The sequence below is a fragment of the Equus quagga genome, chromosome 17, assembly GCF_021613505.1.
Source record: "Equus quagga isolate Etosha38 chromosome 17, UCLA_HA_Equagga_1.0, whole genome shotgun sequence".
NCBI lineage: Eukaryota > Metazoa > Chordata > Mammalia > Perissodactyla > Equidae > Equus > Equus quagga.
This window is the reverse complement of record NC_060283.1, coordinates 53,650,291-53,672,455: the sequence shown is the minus strand read 5'-3', so window position 1 is coordinate 53,672,455 and position 22,165 is coordinate 53,650,291. Positions and strand designations below refer to the sequence as shown.

The 22,165-nt window shown below is 38.7% G+C and overlaps 1 protein-coding gene across 12 annotated transcripts in view; it reads right to left on the bottom strand.

Annotated features, from left to right (window-relative positions):
• FN1 (fibronectin 1) overlaps positions 1-22,165 on the bottom strand; it is a 65,632-nt gene that overhangs the window by 28,880 nt on the left and 14,587 nt on the right. For all 12 annotated transcript variants that reach the window (XM_046644802.1, XM_046644800.1, XM_046644807.1 and 9 more), the window contains exons 11-23: positions 21,735-21,863; positions 20,561-20,704; positions 15,530-15,651; positions 12,850-13,030; positions 12,478-12,654; positions 11,525-11,653; positions 11,337-11,426; positions 10,360-10,554; positions 9,355-9,627; positions 7,760-8,026; positions 3,845-3,939; positions 1,994-2,162; positions 1,471-1,557 (exon numbers count right to left, since the gene is read on the bottom strand). In XM_046644802.1, coding sequence (XP_046500758.1) covers positions 1,471-1,557; positions 1,994-2,162; positions 3,845-3,939; positions 7,760-8,026; positions 9,355-9,627; positions 10,360-10,554; positions 11,337-11,426; positions 11,525-11,653; positions 12,478-12,654; positions 12,850-13,030; positions 15,530-15,651; positions 20,561-20,704; positions 21,735-21,863 — 2,058 coding nt within the window. The remainder of the gene's footprint in view (positions 1-1,470; positions 1,558-1,993; positions 2,163-3,844; positions 3,940-7,759; positions 8,027-9,354; positions 9,628-10,359; positions 10,555-11,336; positions 11,427-11,524; positions 11,654-12,477; positions 12,655-12,849; positions 13,031-15,529; positions 15,652-20,560; positions 20,705-21,734; positions 21,864-22,165) is intronic.

Below are 22,165 nucleotides of genomic sequence, written 5' to 3'. Positions count from 1 at the left end.
TCACCTGCAGGACAGCTGGAGAATATTGCATTTTACCTGCTTAGTAAGGAATGGCTCTCAACTTCAAGAACATTCCCCAAAGCAGGCTCTCCTAATTAACAAGGTCTGAACCTATGGGATTTGCAGGAAGGGAATAAAGAACGGAGAAAAAGTAGAAAACTAAAGTGGCTATACTTATTCTAGAGAAAGAATAGTAACTGCTGAAGACTTTAGGAATCAGAGAAATTGGGGAGTAAGGGTGTGAAGGGGGATAGAGACATTCGAATTAAAACAGTGATGACTAGAGATCCTCAGGGACAGACTAAAAGTAAAATGAGAAAGTATACTTAAGTTAAAATCACCCAAGGGCAAGGAAAGGACAGTACATTTTGTCATGAGAAACAGGGTGAACACTGAAGTATGTACAAGGAAACCCAACTGGATGAGGAATAAATATTTAGGTCACTACATGTGCCACTGACCATCCAGAAGGGGGGCTAGGCCATCCATTAAGACCAAATATGAATGATCCAGCTTCTAACAAGCACGAAACTTGCCAACTTAAAGTTTCAAATTTAGAGTAATTCAGCTGGAAATAGTGTAGCTTTGGCTTAAAATGTTTCCATAGGTAAGGAAAACTTCACCAAACTCACTCTCCATCAGAGGGAGATTAACAAGGATATTTTGAGCGGTTTTATTGTGTGTGATTGCATTAGAGATAACCCCCTTAGCTGTGTGTCCAGGCAAAGGTCAGAACTGTTGAAAAAATTACAATAAAATTAGAAATAAGGAGATGATAAACTAAATATAGCCCTTAAATTAAGGAGTGCAGCAGTTATGGATGCAATCAACATGAGTTAGAGCTTCTGTTTTGGTTTAATTTAGAATTTTCTCAATAATAAGTATCCTGCTATTTCAACAGTGATTCCCCCAATGTGCCCAATATTAAATGATACAGTGACATTTTAGTTAACATTTCTCATTTAAAGAGGCTTTCACATGTGCTTGACAAAGGCCAGGAATATCTAAAATTTCTCCTGTCGTTCCGTGGTACATTATGCTACTTGAATATTAGATTTTTGTGGTGTAATTCATGACCAAGTATTTGTAAAACTTCAACGAATAATAAACTTAGGATCTATGACAACTCACAAAAAAGAAAATTATGTAGTATGACTTCAGCCATTTGTCTGGCGATTTTGAATGTCAGTGAGCAAAAGGCACCCTCCAGAATGTTCCTCCTCAGCCCTCACAATTCCCTACAGCTAGATAAGGGTCTGCCTTGTTCTCTTTCCCGTGATTTAAATAAACATGCAGTAAAACATCCTACACGTCACCCTATGATGTACAATCACGGACCCGTGTATTTTTTACGGAGAGCTGGGTACTTAGAATTTTGACCTTATCTTTCTCTGAAAGGAATGTAGTTCCTAAAGCTTCTGTCTTGGAAAGGTTCTGCAGATACCGGCCCCCAGTAGATCCCAGGCTTACCTGGGGTGGTGCTCCTCTCCCAGGAGACCGTAAGCACTCCAGTGTCGGGGTTTGCCTCCAGGTGCAAGTTTGTTGGGGGAGACAATGCTAAACAGAAAGAAAATTTTAAATTAAAAGTTAAAGCTAACACAAAGTACTTGACTTCCGGAATGTTTCTCTCTCTCTCTTTCTCTCCTATAGGAATCAGTAAAAATACAGAAGTTGTGCTATGAAACCATGATGGACAGCAATTCTCTGACAGATTTGTTACAATTAACGATTTTACAATACTACTGACATTCTTTCTGCCTTGCCACTTCGTAAATATTTTTGACATGGAAAGAACACTTCTGACCATGGGATATATGACATGAGTTGAACTTGCTACTCCAGATTTAGAAATGGCACATACTATGAGTAGGGATGGCATCTTTCCCCTGTGCCACTTCTGTAAGTAAAAAGCGATATTGATATCAGTTATTTTTTAAGAGTGGAACAGTTCTAAAAACTAAAAAAAAAAAAAGGGGCAAAGAACTCCTCTTACGTGTCACCACTTTCTTCACGATTGGCGCATCTCTCTCCTGCCCATCTCTCAGGACTGAGATGGTGTAAACATATTCCACGCCTGGGGTCAGGCCAGACACAACGATGCTTCCTGAGTCTGAAGTCACTTCTCGCGGTGCTTCCCCTCCCTGGCTTGGTCGCACACCCAGCTAGAAGAAGAAGAGCGAAATAAACACCTCGGACAAACATTTCCAGAGCTGAGTTACTGCTGAGAGGTTGTGGTTATGCTTCGTATAACAGGAACTCCTCAGCAACGGCACTCTGGGCTTTCAGTACGGAATGAGTGGGTGCCTTACTTCAGCTCTTTTAGATACTTTAGCTGGAAAGTCCCTGGATGGGGAGCGCGGGGGCCAAGTCGGGGAGGTATCTTCCAGAACTGCATTAAGGTGGCTTATAATGGAAGTTTCCAGAGAAATGTCATTCCACAGTGTATTGCTTGATAAATCATCTCCTGGCAAAACCCAGAAATACACAGAGGCTTTGGGCCACATAACAGTTCATTTCTATTTTTTCTTTTCGCTGGAAGAAATCCTCTAGCTCTCTCTCTCTATTGAGTTGTTAACATTTAATTTAAAGGCACCAGCCCCTTTAACACACTGTACTTCAAAAACACTCCTTTTGAAGAAGTACGTTCATAGCTTCAACTTGCAGGATGATGTGTACAAAAGAAGAATTGAAATGAATGTGCCTATAATTTTTTTTTTTTAAGATTTTATTCTTTCTCCTTTTTCTCCCCAAAGCCCCCCAGTACATAGTTGTATATTCTTTGTTGTGGGTCCTTCTAGTTGTGGCATGTGGGACGCTGCCTCAGCGTGGTTTGATGAGCAGTGCCACGTCCTCGCCCAGGATCCGAACCAACAAAACACTGGGCCGCCTGCAGCGGAGCGCACGAACTTAACCGCTCGGCCACGGGGCCAGCCCCATGAATGTGCCTATAATTTTTAATCCTTTCACTACTTTATTTCAAAAACTTAGGTAATATTATGTCGTCGAGCAGTGTTCAACTCTAGAGACATCCTTCGTTCATTATAAGGTCGAGAAAGTCAGAATGACACTATTAGGGAAATTTAAAAGGTAGACTAAATCTTCAAAAAGGGCTTCTCTATATTTAAGTAGCATAACCATTGATATGGCCATTCACATATTTCAAAAAAGAACTGAGCTTTGGCATATTTTTTTTTAAACAAACAGTTATGAGGATTTAGTCTTGATTTCCAATTATAATAAATATTTCTCTCTCCACACTCTAAATGCGAAAGAAAGGAATTCTTTTAAACCTATTCGTTTGTTTTCATCACTTTCCTAAAATCATTACTTTAAAGAACATGAATCCAGACATCTGCAGAAGACTTTCACCTTAAATTCTATTAAGAGATTCCCCCAAGGGGCTTTGAACAAGTTGAAATGAAACCGATTGGATGAAAATGTGATTTTTAAGTGACTCTGAGTTTAATTGGTCTCCCTTAAATTGGTTTTCGTGAACTTGTTGACATCTATTTAGAACAACACAACAAATGGTGTTTCTCTATGTATTTTTAAACATAGTTCCCCGGGGGAAAGGAGAAAGAAAATAAGATAACAACAACTAACAGTTCCATATCAATGTTTTAATCGTTAATAAAGCATTTTCACTGCCTCAATCCATCCTTCCAGGATTCGGTGAGGCAGAAGGCTTATTATGCCACGACAATGTGGTCAGAGACCACACTGAACAGAAGAAGGAACAAAACCCAGCTCTTCTGACTCCTGAACATCCTGTTTCTGCCTCATCCAGAAATATGAAGGCACCTCAGGGCTATCTCCCAAGAGATGAGAAATATCTGTAATTTACCTTAAAACCAATCCTTGGAGCAGGCGTCCATGTAATCACAATGGTGGTCTCAGTCACCTCTGTGCTGTAAGGTGGAATGGAGCCTGGAGACTGCACTGTGGAAGGGAAATCAATATGTGTTGGAACCACAGGTAACTGCATAGAATGTAGATAGCAAGTATTTTTATCAAGAAGCTCAGTTTAACCAGCTACTGGATCCTCAACGTAACATATGTCCCTTCCCTGGCTGAGAATCTGGAGTAGGTCAGTGCTTCTCAATCTTTTATGTGCCACACAAATCATGAGACCTGGCGAAAACGCAGTTCTGCTGCTGTAAATTCATCACGGGACTAGGTATTTAGCATTCCTGTAACGTCAATGCTGCTGGTCTGTCAATCAGACTTGAGCAACAAGGGGTTAGCTGACCTCAGAGGACCCTTTCAACGCCTTGGATTCTCAGATTTGTGTCTTTTCATCATATCTGGGATTTCAGTTTGAGGACAATCAATTTCCCTATGTCGTCAGCATAAAATCCCATATAAAATGTAAAACTGGTCACCACAGACTGATTATCATTCTGCTTCTTAATCTTTAATTTGAGAACAAAAGTTAAATTATAGATGGTAATCTAAAAATAGCTTTATTCTGAATTATTCTATAATGATGACCAATTATTTTTGGTTGCAACGGAAATGCCAAATGAAAGTTAAACAAAATTTGCCATGCTGGATGTGCTTGTAAATTCTAAAGATTCTTTCCTTAAATATGTAATTACTCATTCAGATTAATCATACTGCAGAAATTTAGTATTTTGCCACTGGAATTAGGAATTAAAATAAAAATGTATTTTGTATCTCCTGGCATCCTGACATCATTGCTATTTCTCTTAGTGAAGATATTCCTTAAAGAAACAAGAGAGGAAGAAAAACAATATGCGTACAAAACTTATTATGAATTTAGAATCTCTAAAATATAATTGGTTGAATGACTAAATCTTCTAAGAAGGAGAATAAGCGTTTTAATAACTGGCTGCTATAGGAAAAGTGAGGTCTCAGAAACCAAGACATTTGAGTAGGGTGAGCTAATTCAAGGGTTTCAAGTGTGTTGATAGCCCTGGTCTTCACAATTCCTTCCTCTTTACATCCCAACCAAATTCTGTGCCCACTGAGAAGGCACCTACTAAGTGCATTTGTACTAAATTGAGAATGGCTGATTAGATAAAGAGTTATCCTCCAGAATCATACAAATGGAGATTAAAAGTCTTAAGACTCCAGTCACTACTCAGCTCCGGTCAATTGTTTTTTCTTTGCCATGTGGGAATTCAGGCCCAGTGTTGCAATTCTTCCATTGCTTTCCAGTTTGGACTGTAATGTGCAATTTTAAAAAATTATTTTTAAAATACTGTGTGGGAAAAAGTAAAATATGTGTGTGGGCCTCTTTGTAATGGCTGCTCTAATGGCTGAACTGAAGTAGTACTGGTTTAGTAAGCTGTTTCATAAGCATGTTATTATTTTGATGGTGTTTTCAGGGGAACTAGGATGGGTGACCTATGATGCCTTCCCAGAGTCTCAGAAATCATATGCCACTCGGCTGCTGCTGACTTTGCCAAAATGCGGTGGCCAGCCCAGAGTGACCATGATAATGGCCACAAGAAACAATTCAGAGAGCAGTCAGCTTCTTTCGCTAAACATCTGTGAAAGCCACAACCTTTTCACAAATTACATTCTCCTCAATTGTCTTGGGCTTTAAGATTGGGTGTTTTCTATTGCTTGAGCCCGCCAGGATGCTCTCTGCCTGGGAAGACCATTACAGGAAAATCTCCAAACCACAAACCCACAAACTGATGTCAAACAAAGGATGTGACTGTAAGTATAAGCCATGGGTTCTGGCAGGTCTTGTTAGGTGAAGAACAGCCTGGTTGTTAACGAAATAAAATTTGCCCTTTTTATAAAGGAGTAAGCTGAATTTTCCCCAGAAGCAGCATTCCACCCCCCTCTCACATTTGCTCTGAAGAATTTAGTACAAGTTACAAAACCCAGAAAAGTTATGCCCAGAATTCAGCTTGGTAAGACAGTAAAAAGCAACAGAAACTTAAAGCAATTTTTAAAATATGCAATCCCTGCTGCTGTTGACAGCCTCAGCGAGTACTTGAAGTTCAAATAAAGTTGTAGGACTCCCTACTTATGTAGGTTTATTTCAATCTAAGCTTGGTTGAGCCGTTTCTGTTCTCACTCTTTCTTCAATTATCTATGCAACAAATATTTTTTGAAATTATACTATGTGCAAGGCACTATGTTACTTAAAAAAATTAGTTTTGACTATTAGTACTTTAACTCAAATATAATTATATTTTATATAAATGTTTTGTGCAGAACATAAAACAACATGTCCAATATATCAACATCCTCAAAAGTACCAGAAATCGTCTATATTGACCCACTCCACTCTACTCAATTACTGTTAGTATCATTTAAAATGCTTTTTCTTTTATAGGCACTCTATCCAACAAAAGAAACTACAGAAAATATGTCTCATGTTGAGTAAAAAAGATAATATGTAGAATTATATGTGGTTAGTAAAAGACTAAATCTATTGAAATCTCCATTCCAATTCAGTGAAGGGCATTTATAAGAAATAGATATTTACAAGAAATACAAAGACACTGATTTCATGTCAATAAATTTTAGAGTGTCTTAGGAACATGTAACATAAAATAGCAAAATTTAAAAGTTAACTTACAAATAAAAAGCAGATTTTACTTGCTTACCGTTAGCACTTACTTATGAAAAAAAGACTTCACTAACCAAACCTCATAAATGAAATTCAAATTGAAATAATTTTAGGTAAATTATGAATTCCTACAGGGAAAAGTTTATAGAGAATTTTCTTCGGAAAATAAATTCCATAGTTATTTACAAATTAAGCTTATCTTCAGTTTTTGAATGATTGTTAACATCTATATTTTTAAATTAGCCAAAGAATAAGATTTGTTGAAAGATTTTAGAAAATTGCAAAGTAGTTCATCGTTGCAATATATGCTGAAAAAGTGTTAAGTGCTTCTGTAATTCAAAACGCTGAATTAAAAGGAACAAAATAGCGCTCAGGTAGAAATAAACGTTCTCATAGTTCTTTGTATGTCAATGAGAATGTTTAATAGAAATCAGTTTATGAATACAGCACTTTATTGTGATGTAGAGATTTAAGGCCACTTCCTGTCAAACGCTGAGCAAAAGGACGGACATGACCAAAATTATTTTCAGTATTTTTCCCTCTGTGGAATTTCAAGAGTAATTTTTAGGAAAGCTATTTTCTCCTTCAGAAGTACTTTAATCTGCGGCCGTCAACACTTGTAAAGAAATCATTTCTTTGGCTTCTTGTTCTGTTGGTTTCTATTCAATTGGTGGATGTTTTTATTCTACACTGACTGCTATCATTTGATGTCCAAAGTATCAGGGTGTAGACATAGCTGCTGATTTTTTCTTGCCTTAATTAGTATTTGGTAAATTCATTTAATACAATAGCATTCAGTTTTCAAATAACTGGATGCTTTAAACGGTGTTACTCAAGGTGCTGGTCCCAGAAGGACATAAGGAACTGAGCAACATCTGTAATTTACAGCACTGCTTCCTTCATCAAGAAAATCTTGCCAAAAACTGATCACCTGAACTAAACAGTGTACTTCATGATTCACCTGCTGGCACAAGCTCCTTGTTATCTAGTAACAAACAGTTCATGGACCAGCAGCTGGTCCACGGACCACACTTTGAGTAGCAGGGCTTTAAATCTTTTTTTTTTTAATTAAAAACAATTTTTCATTTAAACCTTGCCCTAGTGTTTTAAGTTAACTGTTTAAAAATATGAATGAAGAATAGAGAATGTGAATATAGGCGAGAACTTACGACATCACTAAGAAAAGATATTTAAATTTTGGCTTACGAGTAGTAAAGACTCCAGTGGCTTTGGGGCTCTGCTGGTTGCCTTTGACGGCCACGAGGGTGACGGTGTACTCAGACCCAGGCTGCAGACTCCTCAGTGGGTACTGAGAGGCAGAGGGCCCCACGTTGTACTGCTTGGGCTGGCCTCCCCGGGTCAGGCCCACGGTCAGCCGATACCCGGCTATCCGGGCCCGAGGGGGTGTCCAGGTCACTACGACAGTCGACTCAGTTTCATTGATAAACCGGAGGTTAGTGGGAGCATCCAATTCTAGAAAAAAAGATGAAATATGTCGAGAAATATTGAAACCTCAGTAATTATCGTACTGAAATTCTAAAGCTTGGCTGAATTTTCCAAGTTTTCTCTTCTCAGGGTTGAAACTAAGAGTCCAAACCTTGGAAAAATTGAGCCATTCAGAGATTTGAGTGCTCCACAGAACTTTGCAAAACTCTGTGTCAGTCCTGAGAAATTGCTGACCCTTTTTGCTTAACTTTGATCCTGTGGAAACTCTAATTTTCCAGCCTGACTTTCCCACCATCTTCCAAAATTATACTAACACTAAAGAGATGGTATAAAAAAAACCCAAAACGCATACTTGTGAATGCCACAATTTTCTCTGCTCTCAGCCAAACATGTTAGGAAAAGAAGAATAAGCCCACTGAGAGGGCAGCAAAAAGATAGCTCCATATGGACCAAAAGCAATATTCTCTGTATTTATTGCATGAATGGTCCTCCACTGGAGAAATAAACGTTATTTTCACATGATTCAGATAAGACAATAATGATACAATATATTCAGAACCTCAGAATCATGGGAGGACATCGGTGAGTTTGCATTCTCAGAAAGAATCACACAAATTGTGAGTTTTCTTCTTGCGTACGACAACTAGCAGTTTCCCTGCAGAATTTAAAACACTTTTAAAAGAGAGGAAATGTTTAAGAGATAGGCAAGCAGAATCATTGGAAGCGTGGGCTTTGCGGTCAAGAAGACATGGGTCTGTGTGGATCCAGCTCCATCATTTCCTAGATCTGGACCTTACAAGTTGCAGAAATTTTTATAAGCCTTGGTTTCTTCATGTATCCAATGGGGATAATAATATCTTCCTCATTAGGGCAAAACGAGGATGATAAATCTGAGGATATCCTCATACAAATATTCTCATATAAACATGAGGACAATGCTCATAAAGAACAGAGCAGAGGACCTGGTACCTAGTAAGTACTAAACATTTTAGCCATTACTATTTATCAGTAATTCTACTCTTAAGTGCTAAGAGTCTACAGTTGAAGTTTGATCTAGATATACTGATTTACACAAAAATGCACTTCAATTTTCAATCCATGTCTCCATCAGTAAAGAAAACTGGGTTCCCTTAAGGTCTCCTCTCTTACTGCCGTTCCACTGGCACATGCATCTGGGTTGTCATTTAGCGTCTGTGGAGCTTGTCTGAGTTTTCAAGTTTAACGTGCTTTACGTCAGCTGAGTGTTTTCCTACTACTAGCTGTACACCTAGGAGCACACTGTAGGCTGCACATCACCACACACTGGAAGTGAGAGTGGAGAATTTGGAGTGCAGGGAGTCAGAAGCAGGACGTACTGGTTGTCTGTTCTCCTGTCAGAGGCTTGCTTTCCCTCCCGTGGTTCACGGCGAAGATTTTGAAGTGATAGGTGACCCCCGGGGACAGCCCTGTGACTTCTGCAAACGTGTTCCTGCTGATGGGCAGCCTCTGGCCGTGCTCCCCAGGCAGGTTGACGGGGAGCACGTCCACACGGTAGCCGGTCACCGCGCTCTCAGGGGGTGTCCACATGATGGTGATCTTCACGTCTGTCACCTCCACAAACTGCAGGTCCCGGGGAGGCGGAACTTTATCTAACAGACAAGAGCCAACAGGTCATTCACAATTCCCACTGAAGATTAGTTTTGAAAAGCCAGTTTCCCAGCCGCATATAAGGCAATTCATAGAGCCTCTCATTCCAGAAATGCTAAATTTGTCTCTTAACCAGAGAAGATGGTTTTTGCTTATATTTTCTGGAGTCAGTCATACTGATTCCATACGACATTTGAAGCTTTTATCTAAAATAAGCAGGTAAGCAGATGAGTTTCCAACACATGAAGTGTCCTTTGGAGGGGTTTAAAAGTAATATACAAAAAAATAATTTAAAAACCCTTATGGTGACAACAAAAACAATACGGTTTTCATTTTACTGAATCATTTTATAATACGTAAAAGCAACAGATGAACTGACCCTTAAGTTTCTGGGGAAAAATACAAAGACTTTATGGTGGCAGCTTTTAATCAGGAAGGCCAATAGCCAACTTTGATAGGTTACTTTATAGTGAGGACATTTCAGCCAAATTTCAGAAGTTTACAGATAAAATAATCTATAAAGTTACTTGCATATAGAAATTGCTGACAGACACAAAGGAACCCTCCCACAGAGCCAATTATTCTTTCATCTCACACTTCTGGTCCTCCCCGGCAGGCTGGTGGGATGAACACAATCCAAGGATAGTTTCATTCTTCCAAGAAAAGGGAGGTTAAAGACGTTGCCTTGTTAAGCCTTATGAGATAAGATACCACAGGAAGCGTCTTTAAGGTACCTGCACGTGGGACGCCAGTGGTTTCCTGTTGGATGAAAACAGGAGTACTTTCTTGATTCTCTTCCACAGCATAGATGGTGATGTTATACTGAACCCCAGGTTGCAAGTCGCTGAGGGTGACGGAGTTGGCAGTTTCAGGAAGGGTGAGTTCTGTGCTACTCCCTTCTACTGATGGTGAATACACGATTCTGTATCCTGCAGATTGATGAGAAAAAAGCAGGACACACTGTTTTATGAAACAGAGGTTTAAAAGTCATAAATTCGCCTTTTCCAATAGCCCTTGGCATCTTGCTTGATTAGTTAAGGACTAGTGATCCTTTTTGACTCTTTCAATGTTGCCACTTCTTATAAGGACTATTGAGTACAAAGATAAAATACGAACAGCCATGCAAACCTCTTTAAAAATGACTATCATCCTTAAAGACCCAAAATCCTTAATAAATGTCTATTGGAGAAGCCGTGAGGTGAAAATATTCATGTTAAATCAATTTCTTCTCTTTGAGCTCCGGACAATGGAAGCAGTTACTGAAGCACCCTGAGCACGGAGTTGTCTAGCACTGTCTGTGTCTTTCAGGAAATTCAGACACCTGAGTCAACTAGTGAGCTAAGGAGGCAACTCAGTTACGTCTTTGAGAGTAAGAGTTAGAGTAAGGTTTTCAGAAAAATTACCCCTCTTCTACCATGGGAACGCCTGGTTTAATAAGTCAATGGGCTGATGTTAGAGGTTTTGTGTGTGTTTTATGTGTGGGTAGAGGGTTGATAAAATGGATTCGAGGGAGAATGATTCATAAGAAAGGCTGTTAAGACTTGAAAATAATCATATTCTTAATTACTATCACAGACACACACACACATCCCTACTCTAGTCTAGTAATTAGATAGGATATTTAAATGATATGCCAGTCCACAGATCAGAATCTTCACCCCTTATGCCATCAAGATTAACAAGGCAGCCAAGAAAAGGAAGCTAAGCTGACCTGTGATGGGTGCCTGAGGTCTGCTCCAGCGAACAACAATCGAGGTGTCATCAACTTGGTCCACAGTAGGATCAGGAGGGGCATCAGGCGCTAACAAAGAAAGAAAGGAAGAAAAGAGTCAGGAGATATTGCTATGGGTCTATTTCATGAAAAAAAGATTCTTTACCCACCATGTAGCACACATCTACCTGTTGTCTGCGAAGTAGACAGGATCAGACTCTGCTCTCCTTCTTCAGAAATCTGATAGACATTTACGATGTATTTTCGGCCAGGAAGCAGGTCAGGGATGTTTACAGAAGTGGCCGTGCTTGGAAGATCTTTGAAATAAAAAGGAAAAGTTACTAATCAAAGCATACTGATCCCTTAAATGACTCTACAGCCTATGAGAAGGACGTTTTAAAAATTATATATTCATGGGGGACAGGGGGAAACTAGAAGGGAATGCACTGATGGATAATCAATAATTATCAATGCACTATGGGATAATTTTTCTTCTTTTTTTCTCCATTTTCCAAATATTTTCTCTAAAGATGTATAATTTTTGTAATCCACCCCCATATTTGTAAACACAGTCCTCTGTGGTTGGAAGTCAGGGTAGTGGCTACGGGTGGGGGCTGATGGCGAGTAGGGTAGGAGGGATGTCCTTTTTCTTGATCTGGGCCATGGTCACGTGGGTGCGTTCACTTTATAAAAATTCATTGAGCTCTATGTTTATGATCTGTGCACATTTCAGTAGGTCTATTATTCTACAATAAGGCTTTTAAAAGGCCCTAAACAGGAGAATTTGAAAAGCACGAATGAGGGTACTGCGCACCCCCAAAAACGAACATTTTCTGCTACAGTCTTCATACTGGCAATTACATACACAGAGAAAACATTTTTGTTGTATGGACCTCCACCCAGGCAAATGCATAACACAGTGCATGTCAGGGACCAGGGAAATGTGAGCATGGCTCAGGAAAAACCCAGTTCAGTTCCAGAAAGCACCGGTCCTTTCCCATCCTCATACCAGAGGGTCGTTTGTCTAGTCTGAGCTGTCAACTAGTTCCCAAGCTCACAGACCACCTGCCTGGATGCCTCCTCCTAAGCAGGATTTACCACTAGCCACTCAAAATCTGTCATGACAACGCATTTAGCTCACCGAGGTACTGCGGTTCATCTCCCTCCTCACTCAGCTCATATTCCACACGGAATCCTGACACGGTGTCTGAAGCTGAGACCCAAGAGACCACGAAGCTGCTGGCGGTGATTTCAGTCACAGATTCAGAAGTGGCCACAACGGGGGAAAACGGTGTTGTCTCTCCAGTCACAGTGTTGCCTACAGAGTCACAGAGAGAGGAAAGAGAGCCTTCAGCCATCAGGAAAGCTTACTGCCACTGTCTGTAGAATATCATTAAAAAAAAAAAAGTGGGTGCCATCCATGGCAGAATACGAATGGAGAAGAAAAGCACTTCTTGAGGAGAGGCAGCTCTGAGAAACGCAGGCACAGACATGAGGCCACTGGGGTACGTACTGGTCACTGCTGGGCTTGTGCTGGTGGTGGTGAAGTCAAAGCGTGTCACCTCTTTGTGGCCGTAGTGCTGGACACTGATGAGCTGTCCCTCATATACCACACCTGGCCTCAGGCCTTTGATAGTGTATGAGTTCAAGTGGCCTGGAATGGTGGCTTCCTTCCAACGGCCTGGAGCATTTTTCTAAAAATTTAAATTAAAAAAAAAAAAATCACACAAGTATTCACAAGGATGAATGTTCAGATATGACATAGAGTAACCTTCAAAGAAGAATGAGGGGCCCAGGCAGTCCCATCATGGAGGAAAATCATGGAAAACTGAATCAGAATAGGGACCTGTAGCAGAGTTTGTTAATATTAAAAATTATTATTATTATAGTTAACATTTATGGAGAGCTTACTATGTGCTATGTTCTGTGGTATTTTACTTGCATTCTCCCATTTAATTTCCATCTCCCCCAAGGCTACACTGTCACAGGTGCTGGCACCTTCCTTTTTGCCAGATTAATTATTTAATACCAGCAACATAATACGATGAACCTAAGTTTTGCCTCTCTCAATTTTTTCATTTCTACAATGAACAGATATATTCCTCTCTGAGGCAGAGAAAGCCATATATTCTATCTGTCACTTGGGACACAATTCAAGTTTCTTGCCTTGCAGAAACAGTCAAAGCAATATTGCCTGATGACTCAGCTTCTAGGGCCATCACATATAAGGTTCAGTTGGTCTGCTTTTATGACTCATTCTTGAATATGAACTACCCTACCAAAAGTGGTTAGCCAACTTTGGGCAAGACTCCAGAAGAATGCGATTTTGATTTATTTAGTCTCTGCTTCCAGTTTACATTTTCACATCCTGTCCAACTTCATTAATATGTCGCGGATCACAAAACTCATTGCAATAAAATGTGTGGAAAAGAAACGCCCTTATTCAAACAAGATGAGATCTTTTTAAGTTGCAAATATTCTAAACAAACATAAGTCAAAATACATTTTTCACACCCAATGATTTTTAAAAGTTATCCAATCAGTTCCTCAATAATTCAAATACTCAGGTGTTCATTTATATTTCTGGAATAAATGAAAGTGATCCTAATACTCTTTAAATTTAAATTTTAACTCAAATACACTGTGAAAAAAATTTGAAATTGGTTGCTCCATTAGCTCAGATTTAATGATAAACCTTTAATTCAATGTGAACTTTTTTGGCTAACTATCAGAAGATAATACTAGAAAGGAAACTCTCATGTGACGAACATTAAGCAAAAACCCCCGAAAAAATTTTTTTGAGAGCACACGAGAAGTTAATACTTGTAAACATTACAAATTGTAGCTATAAGTTGTAAATGACACTGAGTGATTGAGGACCGGAGAAGAGACCCGAGTCAGGTGTCCCTACAGACTTGATATATATTTTTTTCAATTGAGGAAGATTTGCCCTGCGCTAACATATGCTGCCAACCTTCCTCTTTTTGTATGTGAGCCACCACCACAGCACGGCCACTGACAGATGAGTGCTGTAGGTCTGCGCCTGGAACTGAACCTGCACCACAGGAGCAAAGTATGCTGAACTTAACCACTAGGCCCCCAGGGCCAGCCCTTGAAACTCAAAATCTCAAAGAAATTCATCATTACCACTCCTTGAGGACTTTCCAATTTAACATACATTTTATACCAACCTATAAATGTCCCTTATTACAGTGGTCTCACATAATACTTCAGAATCAAGTTTAAAGTAAGTAACCTTGGTGATGAGATGAAAGGTAAGAGACAAGAAGGTGCTGGAGGGAAAAAGATTCCATGGTCACATCACTAGGTACAAAGTTCTGCAAATGGCTACTCAATATGCTACGGACATTACAAAAGAGGGTGAAAGAAGAAAAAGAATGATTTCAACAGCTTGGAGTTTCCCTCAAGAGTTTAAATACAACTGTATGAGTTGGTCCAATGTTTTGATTTGCTTTATCCTGTTTTTAATTGCTAGAATTCAATAGCTGTGATTAAAAATGGACATTTTTCTCCTATGTTTAAAATAGTGTTCCTCAAACTATGAGCCATGAATTTTGGAGATATAGCAGGGTAGGTCGGAAGGGGTAAGAAAAACCTAAAACTTAATAGACCAAATATCCTCTTTAGTATGATTTCTTCAATTTCTAGATGGTTTTTATTAGAAAATCACAAGGTTCATTCTTTAAATAAACCAACCATCATCCCTCATCTCTACTTCCTTCTCATCATCTCCTTCTCTTCTATCTAAATAACTTCAGAGGATCAAAATTCCAGAAATGATCACTTAAAAAGTAAACCAGAAAAGAAAGATATGAATTTAGCTGGGGTTTTTTCCAAATTATGGAAATGACGCCAACAATTTTTTCCCCTGAAAGAGTTATAAAACATATGAAACTTTAGATTTTCTTCCCATACTGGGGAAGAATAATTTCCAGCATTATCATTTCCAAGTCCTTGCTCAGAAGATCTTTCTAACAGAAAGAACTAAATTCTTCTAAATACCCAAAAAGCTAAATCTATATGTCAATTCAATTGACCACACATTGTTTCGTCGCTAAACAAATATAAATGCTATATGACTAGTTAGTCAGATCTGTTGGCTCAAAAGCTGCAAACAAATGTTCCAAATGAGTTCATTTTGGGAGACCGGGTGACAGAGCTTTCACACTCACGGGTTTCCATCTGAGGATGTACTTAGAGATGTGAGATGGCTCCGGTGCGTTCCACTGGATGGGGTGTGAGTTGGGCTGGCTGGGGGTCTCTGTGATGATTACTTGGACAGGGCCAGTGGTGCCTGAAAATAAAAATTTGACATTTGGTTACCTTGGGTATTCACTCACTTCAACTTAAAATTCAGTGCACAGCGACAGCCATCATTAAAGACAGTTCTGCGTATTAGCAAGGATGAGTATAATAAAAATTATCCAGGATTGACCTTTTACACATTTACATTAGAAATCAATGGAGACATCCTTTTTTAGCTGATAAATTATTGTCCTTCACATGAGAAATGTAAATAGAACTTGTTTACAGCAAATAAAACACATTTTTAAAAATGCCTCTTAGCTTGCATTCTTTTCTGTTTTCAAAGTAAGAACTACGAGTAAATTGTAAAACTACCCTAACACAAAGAATGTACCACGGAATACAAATTTCATTTACTTATTTTTTAAGCTTCTTTGAAGCAAATTCCAGTTTGTGAAGGCTTTTATCAAGAATGAATCTAGCCTCTAAGAAGGAAACAACATTCCAAAGGCCATACGACATGATGTAAAACAAACACATTTCTAAATGGGGTAGAATCTTAGACAAATAGACAAAGGTAATAATTAAAGACTCAATTTTATTTCTCATCAGTCTAAACATCCTACCAATTTGGAAAAACGTTTTATTTTTATTTTCATTCAGTAAGTATACTCTAAAATCATACTATTGTCTGGTCAAATTATTAAGAGATATAACTTTTTTTTTCAAAAGCAGTTATCAACTGAAATGACATGCTGAAGTATACACAAATTCAACATTTCTACATCTTGATGTGCATGACTGTTTCCAATACAATTTAAAGTATGGTTTTGTTTCTTTTTTCTTCTTTCTAAAAAAACAAAATAAATCAAGTGGAATCAATTTCTTAATAGTGTAGACTCTATTTAGGATAATAATGAAATAGCTGAAACATTTATGCTTGTAGCACAGAACACTATTTTTCCCCTAAATGTTATCTTTTTTATGAAATAAAAATGAATTTCCTTGTAATAACCTTTCTCAGAGTTTCTAACTGCTAATCTGTCAAATAGCAAAATTTTAATGTTAATAAAGTATTACACCAGATTAACAGATTTAAGTTTTCTGAAAGCTCTTAGAAAAACAATACTGATTTTCAAATTTATCTTTGCTGTTAAATTCTATTTGGAAAAAAGTTTCCTCTAGCAGAACAAATAAATAACTTGTAAATCTGTGTAGACTCAAAAATTCCAAAATAACGTACTCACTTTCCACACTGAGAATAATTCAAAGTTGGTTGAGGACTAACAAATTTTTTTTTTTTTTTGAGGAAGATTAGCCCTGAGCTAACATCCACTACCAAGCCTCCTCTTTTTGCTGAGGAAGACTGGCCCTGGGCTAACATCCATGCTCATCTTTCTCTATCTTATATGTGGGACTCCTGCCACAGCACGGCTGGATGAGCGGTGCGTGGGTCCATGCCCGGGATCCAAACCAGTGAACCCTGGCCACTGAAGCGGAGAATGCAAACTTAACCGCTATGCCACCAGGCCGGCCACCTAACAATATTGTGTGAATCTTAATATCATTTAGTGCAGGTATTTCCAAGCCACATGAATTCCAAAACTCATGTACAAAATTCTCAGTTTTCCACTCTAAAGTGGTATATAGGTCACAGAACACGGCAAGATGTTTGTTTTAATCAGTTGGCAGAAGTCAATTTCATGTCTCTCTGAATCACCCTTTCTGTTTGTGAAGATCCTCACAAAAGTAATTAAGTTTTTAAAGATGAACATTGAAGCAAAATTTTAGAGATGTAACTACTTCAAGTAGTTCCAAGTAAATCAGTAAATAGAAGACTATCATGTCCTTAAATTATTTATGATAATTGGCATAAGGTGGTTTAAATATTGATCTCTTAAAGAAATCCTACTAGAATTTCCTCAGATAAGGAACTTGATATGTGTTTTATTTAGTTTGACAGTCATGATTTTGAGGGGAAGAAGTTTATGATGTCATAGCATGTCCAACACCATGAGTGAACACATAATGATGTGTTCATGAAGGTTCACCAATTGTAACAAATGTACCACTCTGGTGGGGGGTGTTGCTAATAGGGGAGGCTATGCATGTGTGGAGGAGGGGGTATATGGGAAATCTCTGTACCTTCCTTTCAATTTTGCTGTGAACCTAAAACTGCTCTAAGCAAACAGTCTTTAATTAAAAAAAATAGTCTATGATGGTTAGATGTCACTAAGATTAAGTTTTAGAAAGACAACACAGGGGCTGGCCCCATGGCCGAGTGGGCGGTGTCCCACATGCCACAACTAGAAGGACCCACAACTAAGAATATACAACTATGTACCGGGGGGCTTTAGGGAGAAAAAGGAAAAAGAAATAAAATCTTAAGAAGACAACACAAATCACCTTTACTGACCACCTGTAAGTCTAATCATGCTGCTATGTCCACAAGGAGGATAAAAGAGGGGTAGGGGTGAAGAAAAAGGCAGGCCAGTGGCTTTTACCCCAGTGATGGAGTAAAACTACGGAAGTTTCTTTTCCTTCTAAAACTTCAAGTGCTGGTTTGAAATTCTACGTTTTCAATTTAAGGTTTATGCCATAGCTCACCTTTAAGGGAACTGCACTGAACAGCCATGAGGATGTCACGCATTTAGCACATTTTTGTCCAGAAAGTAAAGAGACTGTGTCCATTATTTGTAAGGTCAATTAAATTCCAACTGTCACCCTACCTTAGTCTACACATGATTTGAAGACAAGAAATCGGGAGATTCTGACATCCTTTACATTATTTAGACTTAAAACTCTTTTGATCATCCTTTTCATACTGGTTAGTTGGTAAAACTTTTAAAATTAACCTAACTGAGCAATTACTCACCCCTGTGAAAACTTCACTCCCTCTCTTATTCAATATGATCAGGCTAACAACAAAATAGTGAAGTAAAGACATGATACAATGTCTACACTTTTAAAACCAGTTTAAAATCAGGTCACGATGAGCAATTGCCAGCAACAGTGACCCTGGAGAGGTTAAACATTTATGGATTTGTGACTCAGTCCTTTTTTCTCTATTTAGTTTGCTGAGATCTGTGCTTTCCTAGTTGTTTATTGACAAACCAAATGCCTCTTATCTTCTGTTAGTTTGAACAACCCCAGCAAATGCTCCGTAGGGGGCACAAACAGGACAAGCCTCAGAGACAATCTCTTGGTAATCTGTTGTTCTTTTAGTCTTCCCACCCTCCTCATGCCCCACATGGACCATCGAGAAAACCAAACTGTGTACGGAGGGCAAACTCCAGGCCACTCTCCCCTACGTCTCCCCCACGCTCAGTCGATTCTCTTGTTACCATTTTTAAAGAGTAGAAACAAGGTCAACACATAAAACTCCAGAAGGAGGACTCCTTCCTATCTAGATTTCATCTCTGACATGTCCACTAAGTGCTTCCAGCAAGCAGCTATGTGAACAGGCTTATTTTCAAACGAGAAAGAAATAGGCTCTCTCTAAATCAGTAAGAAGGAAATAATTTTCAATAAATTGCCACACCAATAACAACCATAAACATTGACACTAGAGAGCATTTCTTGAGAAGTTTCTATCCTTTGGTTGCGTCGTTAAAGAAAAAAAAAACCCATTTATCAACTTTCTGAACCTACAGTACTTCTGCAATCAGATTTTTAAAAATTATTGAATAGAAAAATTCTAAGTGATTCTTATATCCAAATTCACTACGAAATAGCATTTAAGAGAAAAGTCCATCGGTGCAATAAGCTCGCCTAAAGCAAAGCCACCGTCCAGAGCCCTGACAGTGTCTGAGGGTGGGCAGGGCGGGCGCAGGTTCTCTTCAGAGCTCACAGAAAGAGTGGATCTGGGTGGTGGGTATATAGGATCACAGACTTTAGATTGTCAGTGCTGGAAGGAACTTTCAAGGTCATCAGCTACAATCTCCTCATTTTTCTGATGGGAAATAACGAGTGGAGCTTGACGTGTGTCTCTTCAGCAGCATGTGGAGCTGGGATCCATGTCTTGGTGAACACTGCCTTTGGCCAGCTTGCCCCCTATCTTGTTCTCTAGGACAGTGAATCTCTATCACGTTATGGAAGGACCTAGTTAACTTAATCTTGATTTCTCTCACAGGCAGATCCTGCTGCCCTGAAAAATCTCTCCTTTTCGTTTCTGAATGCAGGCTATGTTTTAAGTCAAAAGCTAACAGAGGTCGAGGAGGTTTACACCTCAGTAGTTGCTCAAATAATCGATGCCTAAAAATTAGACTTTCATAATTCAACGCATTTTATTATAATTAATCACTCAGTGAAAATTAAATTCAAAATTTTTTTTCTAAAATGAACTAAAATTACCTATGGTGAGGCATGATTTCCTATGAACTGAAAGAACCAAGCAACAAACATTTGGGAGTATTTGAACTATGTGGGCAGAGAACTGACCAGGTTACTCAACTCTTGACTGAGATGCTTTGCTCCCCACTCCAACTGATCAAACAAACGAAACCAGACAAAAGAGGGCCAGCATGAAATACACGGAACGAACACACACTGTACGTGCTAATTCACGTAATTTCTCTATGCAACCTCTCTGCTAGGAACCATAACATAAAACCCCAACCTTCACTCTCAGCATAGCTTGCTTCACGGTCTCTGTTTCCATGTATGGATGTGCCATGAAATCAGCCCGAGTGTTTTAACTTAATGGAATGTTCTACAGTGTTAAGAAACAAATTACACACAAGCACATTTTTACAGCCTTCCACACCTTGTACTTGACTGCAGAGAAAGCAAGATCATTGTAGTCAAAAATTCGATTGATTATTAGACAGTGATATAAAAAAAAGGGTGGGAAAGAAAGGAGATTCGAGCTTAGGCATCAGCGTATTCATAAACACTGATGGGCCCTGTGTTTATAACCCAGTCGACAGTTCTCAATCTGGGGTAATATGGCTACTCACCTGGGTAGGTCTGCAAAGGTTGGCAATGCCACTCCCCAATGCCACGGCCATAGCAGTAGCACTGGTACCTGACACCATGCACATATTTCTCCCAGGAGTCTCCAATCTGATAAAACGTTCGGGTTTCCGAGTCCTGGCATTGGTCTAAAGTATATAGAAATAAAAGATAAGCAGCCTTGAAAACTTAAAGCCACACATTCAGTTTCAGTGTGCTCGAGCATACATTCTTAGTTTTAATAGAAACTTGTAACTTTCCTTACAAATATATGCAGTTAAAAAGTATTTTGTTCCTATCTTTTACCTTAGAGGACAATTAGTGGTAAGAAGTACCCAGTGAGAGGAATATTTAGTTTTCTAAAAGGACAATATTTCTAAATAAAAATTTTAAGATTTAGATGTCAGTGTATATTGATATTCTGAATATTAACTTGAGAAAAATAAATTAGATATTGTATTTTAGCCACATTAATGCAACTGATTTACCATTTGAACAGCAAGGACAAAATATTATTTTGTCCGTTTTATACACTTCTTCAAACTTTGAAGGGCTTAATTTTACATGCAAATAAATGAACTAGATTTTAACTATGAATACTTGCTGAGCAATTTCTAAGAAAACCTCTGAGGCTTCTCTTTGAGCTTTGGCAATCTGAGGTCAAACAAACTCATCTGATCGGCTTGTTTTCTTAGTGAGCAACCCTCCTCTTTCAGAAAAGGAATATTAATGGATTACCTTAAAGCTGGTAACACAGCTCATTTAAGGCTGAACCTTCACTATTTGCTTAGATCTATTATAAAGGGCAGCCAAGAAAAATAAAGCATTTGGAGGGAGGTATTTACTGGCATAATCATTTGCCCATGTTATTGCACAGTCAGCAAAGGGGAGTTCTCTTTCATAACATGGACTGGCTTTATGATTCGGAAGCAAAGAACGAATTTCATTCAATTAAAATAAACCTGAATTTGTCACCAAATTCAGCAAAAACAGATGACTGCCAATAGCAAGATTATATATTGGTCCATAATTAGAGAAAAGACTTTGCAAGGCTTTTGCAAGCCACCGATCAAAGTCTGGATCCAATTGCAATCATATAATATCAAACAGCTTTCCTTATTTGAAATTTTCTAACTATTCTCAGGGCCCAAACCCATCTAGAGAGACAAGCCCACTTACCAATGGGATCACACTTCCATCTGCCCCGGCCCTGACCGAAGCAGGTACAATTCAGCATGTGTCCCTCTTCGTGACGCTTATGAAATGTGTCATTCACGTTATAAGTGATGTCGTCGACAATGCATTGATCTATGTAGGAAAGAGTGGAACGGGTGGAAGACTTTAACTTTCACTGATAAAAGCAAAGAAGCTACGCTTTTCAAAGCATACAGTTCCTTCCACTTAATTATCAACCTCTCCCACTAAACTAACTTTTCAACTGTCACAGAATATTTTTTCAAAGCTTAGCCAGTGATACAATTTTTGCAAAAAAAAAACCCAATCCTTTCTTATAAACTTGTAAATGTCTGAGATCAAAGTACATACAACTAAAGAATGTGGTAAGATACACCTCCCTGAGGAAAGCCAATTTTTAAACAAATAAGTGTCTT